Source organism: Nerophis ophidion, linkage group LG02 (genome assembly GCF_033978795.1).
Source record: "Nerophis ophidion isolate RoL-2023_Sa linkage group LG02, RoL_Noph_v1.0, whole genome shotgun sequence".
In the NCBI taxonomy this organism is placed as follows: Eukaryota; Metazoa; Chordata; class Actinopteri; order Syngnathiformes; family Syngnathidae; genus Nerophis; species Nerophis ophidion.
Window position 1 is genome coordinate 13,412,692 of NC_084612.1, and position 15,179 is coordinate 13,427,870.

Here is a 15,179-nt window from a genome sequence, read left to right on the forward strand (position 1 = left end):
CTTGGAGGGACTGTGTAGCAGAAGTAGAGAAGCAACCAAAGCAGTAAACACATTACTGCTCAGTTCAACATAGCGAATGTGTCAACAAGAATAATACCAATTATAAAAAGAATAGAACAGAATTTAAGGTGGTTGTTTCTAAACCCTCCAACAATAGTTTGCATTGGTGTCAACTAGAAATGTAATGATAAACTGTAAATTAAAAACCGCGGTTAGCAATACCGTTAACATTTTTATTTATCGAAAAACCGTCACTTATTAATGTGTGTAAGGCGGCACTGCTCATTTCCTGGAAAACTAACTCTTGGTATGTATAAACACCATTTAAACATCACAAAATGCCACATTTTCAGTGAGCCATTTTGAATATTCCGCTTCGAATACTTTCGGCTACTTCCAAAGATTTGATTGATTGATGGAAACTTTTACCAGTAGATTGCACAGTACAGTACATATTCCGTACAATTGACCACTAAATGGTAACACCCGAATATTTTTTTAAACTTGTTTAAGTCGGGGTCCACGTTAATCAATTCATCGACGTCACTGGAGTAATGCTTCTGCACTCTGACCAAGTTATCAGATCAGTCATACTAAAAATACGCAAACAGACAACGATGTGCTGTCTATGATTCTCAATTCCTAAAAATTACATGAAAACATTGAAAACTTTTTTCTTTTTTTATGCAATCTAAATCGTAAATAAAACAATACATCAAAAGTTTGCTAAAAAAGTAGTCAAGGGGGTTCTCTATTTTGCTCTCATAACCCCTCGAAATACTGCGATGATGTGGCGACTTATCCAGGGTGTACCCTGCCTTCCGCCCGATTGTAGCTGAGATAGGCACCAGCGTACCCCCGCGACCCCAAAAGGGACAAGCGGTAGAAAATGGATGGATGGATTGATTGATGGATGGATAACCCTCGAATTAACCATCCAAAACTCACCAACAATACTCTTCATACATATCTTGGCCTGAATATTAACTAAACATTGGCAGTGGTGGTATTATACGCGCTAATGTCGACAAACTATTTTTATTGGTGCAATGACACACACACAGCTATGCAGCCCTCTGCTTCTTTTATGCATCATCGCGTCTCGGCTCGTCAAAGTTATTCTTTATCATAAACTATGTCTCTCATATAGATACTACGATGATTTAGCCATAAATCTAGAAGTTGTTCATCTGTGACATTCAATTCATACACGGAGATGGAGACAAACGCACACAACCTAAGACGATGTCAGCAGGGACTTAACTCGCTAACCCTTCATGTGCATCATGATTAATTCTTTAGCTAAACAGGAAAATATTGACACCTATCAGTCATCATATCAGTGAGCGCAAACATTGTGCAGTAAGGGATCGTTTTATTATGTTTGTAGTTTGCATTCCTTGTTTAGCACTTAGTAATAACGTTACATGATGCTTAGTGTTTCATTAAAGCTGGATTTGTTAAGCATAGCTTCTAAAACTTGTAGATCATCATTGTTATATCCAGGATCAACTGTGTAAGGTTTTGGAGAATATTTTTGTCACAGTTATTTGTTGTTGTCGAACCCCGAGATGCAGAGATGGAGGCATGCATGGTATATGAAAACCTGGTTTAATTAAAACTACACAAGGACAAACAAAAAGAACGCACGAACGAACAAACTAAGAGAGCTAGCACTGGGAGCTAGAAAAACAAAAAGGAACTTTAGCATGGAAGCTAGAGGATAACAAACAGAAAAACTGGAAATAGCTAATGGCTAACAAAAACAGCTTACCGCTACGACGACCAGGACAAGATGTAGCACGACAGGTAAAGCTGAAATGATGCCAGACACGACAGGTAGCAAAGACACAAGAGTGACATGAGGCAACGACAATCTAATGATCCAGCACTGACTGGAGGAACAAAGCAGGTAAAATAGGAGCTGGCTGATTGACATCAGCGACACGACCAGATGCCAATCAGCCGCAGCTGAGTGAAAACAGGACACAGGGAGACAAACAGGAAGCTGAACCAAAATAAGAGCACTAGACAGGAACTAAAGACAGGAAATACTAAACATACAGAGGAGAAAATAAAACACAAACAAACTGTCAGTGGCAACTCTGACAATTTTTTCCCAAAGTAATCGTTGTTAGCTCTCACAAAGTCTGCATGATTTGCATTGTTGTTGGTGATGAAGGGGTCTTTGGTTCCTACTTCTACGTCACATGATGACGTAACTGGCTAGCTCATCATCTCTCAAATTGGCTTGGGAATCTCCTTGAGATTGATATTATTTTGATTGTAACTATTTATTTGCAATTTTTATAAGTCTTTTGGTGTCGTACATCATATATACAGAATATTATAATAACTTTATTACACAGGCAACTTGTTTTTCCACTCTACCTTTACTTTAAGTTTTACCTAATGATACTACTGTGAAAATATATGTTTTTGGAGCAAAATTTGCTTCGGTTTGTGTGTATTGTGCTCTGAATGAGCGATGCTACTCAATGTTAGTGCCACATGTTTTGTTTTTACATGAGTAACATTAGGGTTTGTGTACGTGCGTGCGTGCGTGTCTGTGTGTGTCAGTCAGTTAAAAAAAAAAGTTAAAGTACCACTGATAGTCCAAAACACACTAGGTGTAGCGAAATTATTCCCGGCATTTGTCCCATCACCCTTGATTACCCCCTGGGAGGTGAGGGGAACAGTCGGAAGCAGCGGTGGACACGCCCGGGAATAATTTTTGGTGATTTAACCCCTAATTCCAACCCTTGATGCTGAGTGCCAATCAGGGAGTAATGGGTCCTCTTTTTATAGTCTTTGGTATGACTCGGCTGGGGTTTGAACTCATAACCTACTGATCTAAGGGCAGACAAATGAATATGATTATAATAATCATCATCAATCCATCCATTTTCTACCGCTTGTCCCTTTCGGGGTTGCGGGGGGCGCTGGAGCTTATCCCAGCTGCATTCCGGCGGAAGGCGGTGTACACCCTGGACAAGTCGCCACCTCAACGCAGGCCAACACAGATAGACAGACAACATTCACACTCACATTCACACACTTGGGCCAATTTAGTGTTGCCAATCAACTTATCCCCAGGTGCATGTCTTTGGAGGTGGGAGGAAGCCGGAGTACCCGGAGGGAACCCACGTAGTCACGGGGAGAACATACAAACTCCACACAGAAAGATCCCAAGCCCGGGATTGAACTCAGGACTACTCAGGACCTTCATATTGTGAGGCACATGCATTAACCATTGTCCACCGTGCTGCCCAATCAGCATCTAATAAAAAAAGTAGATGATGCCACAGCAGCATCATCTACTACCATCACACATATAATACCTGATGCTTTCCAGAATCAGGCTGCTTATTCCCCTTTGTCAAAAATGTCAAAAGACATCACTGCAGCTCTGTCATATTTCATTGCCAAAATTTCAAAAAGCGGATGTGTCTTCTGACAAGTGCAAGACTCGATCTCATAGTATATGAACACTAGTTTTATCTACATGGACAAAAAGTGCAGCTACGGTACGCCGTATGGCCATCAGGCGCCATCTTGCTCAACTCTTACAATTTATTTGTTTACCTCTTACAGTATGTTCATGAGGTGACGTCTTGCACAATTTTCACATTTATTCATATTTACTTACATTATTTTTTTTTTACATGGTTTATAAAGCTTGTGTTGCTTTCAAATGCTCTTTCAATTTGTACTTTAGGTACACATGAAACAGTTTTCCGACCTACAATAATGTTTCTGCTCTAAAGGAAATAATCATGAATGTTTTCTTTTATTTATTTATTTTATACATATAAAACAAACTTCAGTGATAATAACGTTAAACTGTTACTGTTGCACTCTGTGTGCAATTTTTACTTTCCACCCACAGTCTGAATGCTTCTGTATATATGTATATAGTATAATATTTAATATTTAAACAACACATGCAGAACATTCGTTCTCAGGACTGGACTGTGCACCTTACCTCTTTTTGCACTATTTTTCTTTTCTTTCCTTCCTATGTTTTGCATATTTGTAGCACTGATACTGGAATTGCTTTTAATCTCATTGTACCTGTGTATAGTGACAATAAAAAGCAGTGTATTCTATCTTGGTCACAATAACGATGATAAGAATTTGTCATACCATTACTAACCCCGTTTCCATATTAGTTGGGAAATTGTGTTAGATGTAAATATGAACGGCACGCAATTATTTGCAAATCCTTTTCAACCCATTTTCAATTGAATGCACTACAAAGACAAGATATTTGATGTTCAAACTCATTAACTTTTTTTTTTTTGCAAATGATAATTAACCTGGAATTTCATGGCTGCAACACGTTCCAAAGTAGTTGGGAAAGGGCATGTTCACCACTGTGTTACATCACCTTTTCTTTTAACAACACACAATAAACATTTGGGAACTGAGGAAACTAATTGTTGAAGCTTTGAAAGTGGAACTCTTTCCCATTCTTGTTTTATGTAGAGCTTCAGTCGTTCAACAGTCCATGGTCTCCGCTGTTGTACTTTACGCTTCATAATACGCCACACATTTTTGATGGGAGACAGGTCTGGACTGCAGGCAGGCCGGGAAAGTACCCGCACTCTTTTTTTTACGAAGCCACACTGTTGTAACACGTCCTGAATGTGGCTTGGCATTGTCTTGCTGAAATAAGCAGGGGCATCCATGAAAAAAACGGCGCTTAGATGGCAGTATATGTTGTTCCAAAACCTGTGTGTACCTTTCAGCAACAATGGTGCCTTCACAGATGTGTAAGTTACGCATGCCTTGGGCACTAATGCACCCCCATACCATCACAGATGCTGGCGTTTGAACTTTGCTTCGATAACAGTCTGAATGGTTCGCTTCCCTTTTGGTCCGGATGACACGATGTTGAATATTTCCTAAAAAAATTTGAAATGTGGACTCGTCTGACCACAGAACAATTTTCCACTTTGCATCAGTCCATCTTAGATGATCTCGGGCCCAGAGAAGCCAGCGGCGTTTCTGGATGTTGTTGATATATGGCTTTCGCTTTGCATAGTAGAGCTTTAACTTGCACTTACAGATGTAGCGACGAACTGTATTTAGTGACAGTTGTTTTCTGAAGGGTTCCTGAGCCCATGTGGTGATCTCCTTTAGAGATTGATGACGGTTTTTCATACAGTACCGTCTGAGGCAGGGGTGCCCATTACGTCGATCGCGATCTACCAGTCGACCGCGGGGGGTGTGTCAGTCGATCTCCAGCCAGGCTTTTAAAAAAAATAGACCTAAAAATTACTGACCATCAATCTTCACCAAGACGTCACTTAAATGACATTCACGGTACCGGAGGGTCTTGTGAGATGACGCTGGCTGCTGCAAGATCATTATTATGAAAATATGACCGAGAGGAAGGCGAGAAACACTTTTTATTTCAACAGACTCTCGCGCCGTACCTTCCGTCAAAACTCTAAAGGCCGACTGCACATTTCCTATCTTCACAATAAAAGCCCTGCTTCATGCTGCCTGCGCTAACTAAATACAGAGTCTCGGAAAACTGGCGTGCACAAGCGATCCCTCAGAAAGCTGGCGTGCACATCACTTGTGCACGCCAGCTTTCCGAGACTCCTTTTTTGTTAGCGCAGAAAGCATGAAGCAGGGCTTTTATTGTGAAGATAGGAAATGTGCAGTCGGCCTTTAGAGTTTTGACGGAAGGGACGGCGCGAAAGTCTGTTGAAATAAAAAGTGTTTCTCGCCTTCCTCTCTGTCATTTCTTCATAATAATGAACTGGCAGCAGCCAGCGTCATCTCACAAGACCCTCGGGTGCCGTGAATGTCAATCAAGCAAGCAAAGGAATTTTCCGCCAATGTTTTTCTTGTAAAGTGTATGGAAGTTGGATGAATTAGATGCCAAAAACCAACCACTTTCATGTGGTATTGTACAGAAAGGACAACTTTTTTTCTCCTCCATTTGAAAATGTGGGCGTTATCATCATTACTGTCTGATTCCAATCAATGCAAGTCAACAGAATCAGGTAATACACCAACTTATATTCTTGTCTTTGTGAAAGAAAGACATATATATGTGTTACACATGCTTGTATTATCATTAAACATATTTAACTTGTTTACAAAAATGTCTCTTTCATAAATAAATAAATATAAATGATATATATAAATGAGGTAGATCCCCTCGAGTTGGTCAATTGAAAAGTAGCTCGCCTGCAGAAAAAGTGTGGGCACCTCTGGTCTGAGGGATAGAAGGTCACGGTCATTCAATGTTGGTTTCCGGCCATGCCGCTTACGTGGAGTGATTTCTCCAGATTCTCTGAACCTTTTGATGATAATATGGACCGTAGATGTTGAAATCCCTAAATTTCTTGCAATTGTTGTTCTTAAACTGTTTGACTGTTTGCTCACGCAGTTTTGGACAAAGGGGTGTACCTCGTCCCATCCTTTCTTGTGAAATACTAAACATTTTTTGGGAAGCTGTTTTTATACCCAATCATAGCACCCACCTGTTCTCAATTAGCCTGCACACCTGTAGGATGCTCCAAATGAGTGTTTGATGAGCATTCTTCAACTTTTTCAGTATTTATTGCCACCTTTCCCAACTTTTTGTCACGTGTTGCTGGCATCAAATTCTAAAGTTAATGATTATTTGCAAAAAAAAAAATGTTTATCAGTTTGAACATCAAATATGTTGTCTTTGTAGCATATTCAACTGCATATGGGTTGAAAATTATTTGCAAATCATTGTATTCCGTTTATATTTACATTTAACACAATTTCCCAACTCATATGGAAACGGGGTTTGTACATCCGTAGTGTCAACTGCAGCCATCAAATAATGCAGTATTGTATTTAGTAAGCATATAGTAAGCAGTCATATATCATAGTGATTCAACTTATTGTTTTACACTTGTAGGATTGTTAACTATATTAAAATTGCTCAAACATTGCCTGCAGTCATGATTTATCTTATTTCCATTATTTCCTGTAAGCTATATTCAAAATATTAACAAATCAGACGTCAACTAGTGTTCCACAATGGATTGTGGTTGACCGCAGAGATTTCACTGTATATGTGAGCGATGATATAACCATAACATTGAATGCACCATCAAACTAAATGTAACACACATTATCCTCTTTCAGACCCCAAACAAGTTGGGTAACCTTATTTTTTAGAGCATGCTCTCTGTCTCTCTCTCTCTCTCTCTCAATTTAATCTCTCCATCTCACTAAGAGATTCACACGTGCATCATACATGCAAGAGCATCGGCACCACAGCCTATTTCTGCATACCGCTCCAAGACATTTCAAAACTGAGGGCCAGAGCCAAACTTCTGACCTTTCAGTATAAGGACAATCTCCCCAAGCCCCAAATCACCCTCTCTTGTGACATTTAACACGCTGAGTAAGAGAGAAGAGATGGGCACATCGGCGTAAGGCAGTTAAGTAGGAACACAGCCGAAATGGCCAACCGTGTAACTTTGACCGGTTCAAAAATTCAATATGTACAAAAATATTAGGACACACGTAACAACATGCAAGGACCTGATGACACACGATACACCTTGGCCTTCAATCATTGTTCTCAATAAAAGCAGACGCCATAAAACCACTGTCATAATTTGTAAGCCTCGCCGGTTTTGCCTTGGCATCCTTTGGTTTGGTGAATGGACTTAAATAGTTTGTCCATTTAGTTCTTTAGATCACTAGTCGGAGTTGTGCACTTTGTGTGGTCTAAGCAAAGTGAGTGACTTACCAAACGAGTCACAGTAATTTCAGAGTTTTAAATTAAATAAACGGTAAATGGGTTATACTTGTATAGCTTTTTTACCTTCAAGGTACTCAAAGCGTTCTGAAACTATTTCCACATTCATTCATTCACACACTAATGGTGGGAGCTGCCCTGCAAGGCCCTAACCACGACCCATCAGGAGCAAGGGCGAAGTGTCTTGCTTAAGGACACAACGGACATGACTAGGATGATCGGGGATCGAACCAGAAACCCTCAGGAGCCACGCTGTCCCCAAATTACCTAATAAGTTTTGTGTGCCTTAATGGCCTCGTGGTTCATATTCATAATGATGCACTTTAACAAGCCATAACATAATTAATGCACTGCGAACAAAGAGCTAACCCCAAACTTGCGGCTTGCGGAGCTTTTCTATAAGGTGGGGCTCACTGTACCACCCTCTCTAAACCTGGTCAATGCGGATCAAAGTCACAATGCCAATAATCATACCCAAGTCTACCATGAATTGATTAACGTGGACCCCGAATTAAACAAGTTGAAAATCTTATCCGGGTGTTACCATTTAATGGTAAATTGCACGGAATATGCACTGAACTGTGCAATCTACCATTAAAAGTTTCAATCAATCAATCAATCAAAGTCAGTCAACATAGGGTGAATTATTGACGAAAACTTGGAATGTTAGCCTGTCAATCATAGGGCGGTTATGACAAGCAAAAATTAATGGGAATTTATCCCACACTCAGCTGCACATTTCAGCTCCAAAGTACGACACTAACAAATGTACATTTAGTACAGTGTTCTTCAAAGGGTGTTGGATGGGGCTGAAAATCACCAAGATTCCAAATTCATTCACACCTAGCTTTATGCACTGAGCACAATTGTTGGAGCAAAAATGACCTTCCCTCAAAACAAGTATCACAAAGTTGGAAGCATAAAAGTGTCTACAATGTGTGGGTAGTATGACAAGTGAAGATTTAGGTATAGATAGTTAAGCTTAGCTTTCAAAAAGTAGTACAGTTCGGTACGCATTTTACGGCATTTTCATCGTGAAGGGTCCCAAAATATCCACCTTGAAACAATTTTCAGTACCCTTTTTGTAAGAGTGATGGTGTTCTGGCGAGACATGCTTCCCGTTGAAATACATGCCCCCCTCTGAGAATCCGAGAAAAGCAAAATTCTTATGGTGCATTTATCAGATTCATATACATGTGCAGATGAAGTGTGCCCATGAATTCCAAAGGGGAGTATGTCTTGCCAGAACACCGGTTGCAGGAGTACGCTTTGATACCGTACAGTTCCCTGGTTGGTCCTTACTGGATTTTGCTGTTTTACTATGTTGCATCTCCCAATCATGCTTAGTAATCTTAGGTTTCTTCCTTATACTGAATTGTTCCTTGCCAGAATGCTTGCTCATGTGAGGTTCAGCTATCACCAAGTGTACTGACACCTCATGCAGAATACAGTAAGGAAGTCTGATTAGGGGTTTAGGGCAGCACGGTCGCAGAGGGGTTACTGCGTCTGCCTCACAATACGAAGATCCTGAGTAGCCCTGAGTTCAATCCCGGGCTCGGGATATTTCTGTGTGGAGTTTGCATGTTCTCCCCGTGACTGCGTGGGTTCCCTCCGGGTACTCTGGCTTCCTTCCATCTCCAAAGACATGCACCTGGGGATAGGTAGATTGGAAACCCTAAACTGGCCTTAGTGTGTGAATGTGAGTGGGAATGTTGTCTATCCGTGTTGGCCCTGCGATGAGGTGGCGACTCGTCCAGGGTGTACACCGCCTTCCGCCCGATTGTAGCTGAGATAGGCTCCAGCGCCCCCCGCGACCCCGAAGGGAATACGCGGTAGAAAACGGATGAATGGATGGATTAGGGTTTAGTAAACTGATACCAAAATGAACTGTACTATAGGTTAATTCCCTGGATGGCGTGTTTCCTTGCCTATGTTGCTCACTCGGTAAAGTGTGGAAAATGCCTTGATGTACACTTTGCATTTGTGGCTCTCGTCTAAGATAGTTCTGGTCATAAATCAAATTAAATAAACGGATGTATTGTAGAGCACACATATTACATTTCCTGTAAGTGTGGATGGTTATTGGCTCTATATCGGTTTCACCCTTATGGATAACAAGGCGATGTGTCCAAGTAGTACCCTTCCTCTAACTGACAGGTGGATTCCAACACCCTTGCCCCATGTGACCCTCCACAGAATCAGTCATAGAGGTAACGGATTACTTAATTTCCCTTGAACATGTGCGTCCCCTCTCTCTCTAATCACCACATATAGCTTCATTAACAAGCAGTCTATTCTTCACTCAAAAATGGACCATCATAACAAATCAGTCTGAAACAAGCCACTATTCTACTCTTCCAATGGAAGAGATGAAGGAGAAATCTTCCTTGTTTTCTATTGTGAGGCACGTCTTTTTTTTGCCCTTTTCACCAAACTCACATCAGCCTCTCAATTGTCTCTAAGCGTCAGACATGTTGCGAAGGCCGAGGAACGCAAGAATTCTGTATCATGTGTTAATAACAAGACTACATTCTGTTCAAGGGAAAATCACAATGAAGCTCGAGTGAATAGATGCACTGGTGAACTAAATCTGACACTGGCTGTAATTAAATATTTTCTCCTTAATTACCGAGCTACAGGAAATGAGCTCGTGGAAAGATGAAAAAAACTGTTTTCATTACTCTATCAAGCTATGGACATTTCTTTTTATGTGATTTCACAGTCACATGACAGCTGGTTTTTGCCAATAAACACAAATATCTTTCTAAACCTCTCAAGGGCTAATAGGATATTTAAACACATATAGTTACATGACAAAAGCTGATTACAGAAGACAGAATAAAGGCAGCTTGTTCAGAGGCTCTGTGTGGTCATGAATCAGTTGCACATGGCCAATAACAAACTCAAGGGCACTGTAAGAAACCGAAATCTGAATCATAAAGTCTGCAGTTCAACAAACGTGCAGAACTTTAAAATGACCTTAAGTGCAATATAGATAAAGATAATACTGTCTTTTTTGTGTAACAGGAATCCTCAAAAAATAACTGCATTTGACTAAATCTTCTTGATCAAAAAATAAGGGGGAAAGTTATTGTAACAGATGCCAGCGAATTCCAAACACCTCCAGAGCTGTGCTGGACAATGAGTATGCAGCCTTTGACGTCTAGTTTATTGACTAGCATTGCTGAAATGTTTCTTAATCAGTGGGAATTTGTGTTTCAAGTCAAGCATGTCAAAGGGCTGAAATGTGAAGAATGACCACTGATACATTTCCAATCAATTCATTGACTGTTATCTTTTTACTCAAATATATTTAATATCAGTTTTAAACGCAAGAAATATAAGTGTGGATATTTTTGTAATTGTACTAAATCCCTTTTTTTTTTAAATAAATACAAAGAATCCCCAATGTCATTGTTCTTCAGGCCTCAAACTAGTTAAGAATAATTTAGTAGTACACACCTATTTGCCTTGATAGCTTCAAGATGCTATTAATTAGCAATCAAATTCCTCCCAAATGAAGCCCCTAGAATAAATTTAGCAGCTTAGCCTTGAATTAACACTTGATGCATATCATCACAGCAGTATGATGATTCTATGTGTCTACATCTAAACCAGGGGTCACCAACCTTTTTGAAACCAAGTGCTACTTCTTGGGTACTGATTCATGCGAAGGGCTACCAATTTGATACACACTTAAATAATGTGCCAGAAATAGCCAATTTGCTCAATTTACCTTTAACCCTATGTCAGCGGTTCTTAACCTGGGTTCGATCGAACCCTAGGGGTTCGGTGAGTCGGCCTCAGGGGTTCGGCGGAGGTCAAAACACACCCAATGTATATGTTGACATCTAACATATATGTTAATAAATCAGAAATGTATGACCAGTGATTTTATTTGCATTCGAACGACTGCTAAATTCCCATACCGGGAAAAGGCTATGTTATCATGCATGGATTATTGCATTATTAAACAGGCCTCTTGAAAAATATGTGCATCCTAAAGTAGTAAATGCACATTTTATTTATATAGGGAAATACATGTAACTTGTCCAAAGTACCTTGTTATTCAAGTTTTTATTTCAATGTATTGGTGATTGGAGAGAAGAATATAACCAAACTCTAAGGCAGGGGTCGGGAACCTTTTTAGCTGACAAAGCCATACAAACCAAATATTTTAAAAAGTATTTCCGTGAGAGCCGGATTATATTTTTTTAAAGACTGAATACAATTATTATTCTACCTTATTTCAATTATTGTGCAGAAATATGGGGAAATACATATCATAGCAACATAATGCCTTTATTTCTTTCACAGAAAAGAGCAATTTGTATCATTTTTAAAGTACGATATAGAGACCACACAAAACCACTCTTCATTAGGTCAGGATTACTAAAACTAAAATACATTTTAGAATTAAATACTCTATTAATGATGTTCAAAGCGAGAAATAATGTTATTCCGAAGGACATAGAAAAGTTATTTGTGTTCAGATCTGAAGATGAGAACCACAGAAGGCCGTATGACTTTAAACATCCAAGAGTCCCAACAAATTTGAAACAAATGTGCGTGTCTGTTGTTGGTGTGAAAGCATGGAATTCTCTAAACAAAGGGCGGCATAGCTCGGTTGGTAGAGTGGCCGTGCCAGCAACTTGAGGGTTGCGGGTTCGATTCCCGCTTGTGCCATCCTAGTTACTGCCGTTGTGTCCTTGGGCAAGACACTTTACCCACCTGCTCCCAGTGCCACCCACACTGGTTTAAATGTAACTTAGATATTGGGTGTCACAATGTAAAGCGCTTTGAGTCACTTGAGAAAAGCGCTATATAAATATAATTCACTTCACTTCACTAAAAAGCTGTAAGAATATCTTTGTTTTTTAAAAAAAGTTATAAAAAGAGAAAACTGGAATTATATCAAACTGAATTTTGATTTAGATTGGACGTGTCATTGAGAAAATGCTTAAAAGAAAATTGGAAAGTATGTTGGAGTTCGGGTGTTGTTGGAGGGAACAGTTATAAATTCATTGAAAATAATTTGTGTTAAAAAGGGGGCAGATAAATATAAGAATATTATTCTTCCATCTGCTCCTTTCTGATCATGGAAATGTATAACAAACAAGAAAAAACAATAAAAGTGTCAATTGTACGTGGCTTTTATATATGCATTTTCATGAAAGGAATAAAAATAAATGATGATGATGATGCATGCATTTTTAAGTAACTCCAACATTTTAGAGTATATTAAGTCTCTTATTCTTTTTAATAACATTGTTATTCTGAAGCTAACCAACAATACATAAAATACTTCTTACCATTAATGCGACTTCTTGAACAGGTGCGGTAGAAACCGGATGGATGGATTAAAATGCATGAGAATCTTTTATATTTTGAACGTTATTTTTGACACTGTAATTACCGGCGGAATTATTCATTATTTACCGTGTTTAGCAATGTCAGCTAAGATTTATCTGAGAGCCAGGTGCAGTCATCAAAAGAGCCACATCTGGCTCTAGAGCCATAGGTTCCCTACCCCTGCTCTGAGGTGACACAGCTCGATTAGGTTTACCTGAAATCACTGTAGGGGTGAATAATCCAATATCCGGCGGATTTAACCCGCTCCTGCTCCCTCTCGACCGCCTTCTCACTTCCAAACATCCTCAGGGAGAACTTGTTGACCCCGGGTTGAAGCATGGCCCCGAACTGCCGGTGCATGAAGCCGGCCTGGTACAACCGCTCATCGTCCGGTAAGATCTGATCAATTCCATCCAACTTTATGAACCCGGACTGGGCGTCCGCTTGGGATTCGTTCGGAGGAGCGTCACCGCTGCTACCACTTCCTCCGCCGGCGCCTCCTCCACCGCCGCCGCCGCCTTGCGCGCCTTGCTCCGGGGCCACCTCGCCGATAGCTCCCGGTGGGCTCTCCTCGCTGGGGGTGACGTCCCCCTCGGTGATGAGGCGCCTCTCCTCCGCCGAGTCCGAGTCGTGCACATGGCGGCTGGTGATGGACGAGAGGCTGCCCCTGAACCTCCGGCAGTCTCCGTTAGAGCTGGTCTTCATGGGTCTCCCGATGTCCGTCTCCATGATGGCCGACTCGCCGCTCTTGGTCTCCCCGATGGCTTTGCAACTTCCCCCGGAGGTGGGCGACGGCAGGGGCTTCATCCTGATGCTCTTCCTCCGCGTGTCCTTGTCTGCGTCTTCTCCTTCACCCATGATGGAGGATTTGTGCCCGATGTGCTGGGGCAAACTATACAGCCTTTTACGCATGGACGAGTGCAACCTGTCCATTATGACACTAAGTGCAAATTAAACAAATCCAGTTTTTGGGGGGGAGTGGGGCGATTTTGTTGTTGTTGTTGTTATCGACCACCCCCAAGCGCTTCTTATCCGTTTGTGAGCAGCGTGGAGCGAATCTGAATCTCTGAAAGCTTGCAACACATGACACGCACTCTCCTTGCTGATGCCGTTATTCGTGGTGTCTCCTTTTTGGGCAAAAATTCCACTACCTGAGTCCTCATCACGCACAGCCTGGACGGTCCGCTTGGCCACCGCGTCCCTGACCTACACACGCATATTTGCGCCTGGGCGACATGGTGCGCAAAAGTGGGTGGGGAGGCGGGGGGGAACTGCCTGAAAGTCACCTTAGCCTGACATGTGAGGGACGCGCCGCGGAGGGTGGGAGGAGAAGGGTCACGCACGGAGGAGAGAGGCTCGCCCCTCTCCTCGTGGAGGCGTCTTGCGAGGAAGCGTCGCGCCGCTCAAAAGTGGGGCGATCATGGACGGGGGGGTAGGAACGCGGCGACGTTCCACGGAGCGCGGCGCTGACATCACCCATCCATCCACAGCCGAACGGTGCGCCTAGGTGAAGATGTGAATATTCATGCTGCTGATCTGTTGGGTTGCCATAGGAGCGAGGGCTGCGAGTCTAAGCTCAGCCCACCTTGTTTAAAGGGGTATGCTCTTCCCCATTCTTAAAACGCACGACAGAGTGGAGAGAGGAGGGGGTCACAGGTATAGGGGGGCTGATGGTTGGTTCTAGGGCTGGGCGACAGGGGCGCCGCTAGGGATTTTGGGGCCCCATGAAAAGAATCTTTACAGGGCCCTGTCACGAAAAATTTCTTTCCCCCCCCCCCCCCCTCCATTTACTTCTTTGGTCATGATTAATACAGACGTTTTCTTAACGCTATATTATAAAAATATAACGCTATATTATAAAAATACGGCCGTGCGCAACCCGAGGGTCCCTGGTTCGAATCCCACCTAGTACCAACCTCGTCACGTCCGTTGTGTCCTGAGCAAGACACTTCACCCTTGCTCCTGATGGGTGCTGGTTGGCGCCTTGCATGGCAGCTCCCTCCATCAGTGTGTGAATGTGTGTGTGAATGGGTAAATGTGGAAGTAGTGTCAAAGCGCTTTG

The 15,179-nt window shown here is 41.7% G+C and overlaps 1 protein-coding gene across 1 annotated transcript in view; it reads right to left on the bottom strand.

Moving 5' to 3' along the window:
• LOC133536914 (potassium/sodium hyperpolarization-activated cyclic nucleotide-gated channel 4-like) overlaps positions 1-14,360 on the bottom strand; it is a 308,924-nt gene extending 294,564 nt beyond the window's left edge. Inside the window, exon 1 of the mRNA XM_061877619.1 lies at positions 13,332-14,360. Coding sequence (XP_061733603.1) covers positions 13,332-14,050 — 719 coding nt within the window. The 5' untranslated portion in view covers positions 14,051-14,360. The remainder of the gene's footprint in view (positions 1-13,331) is intronic.
• Positions 14,361-15,179: the final 819 nt, after the last annotated feature.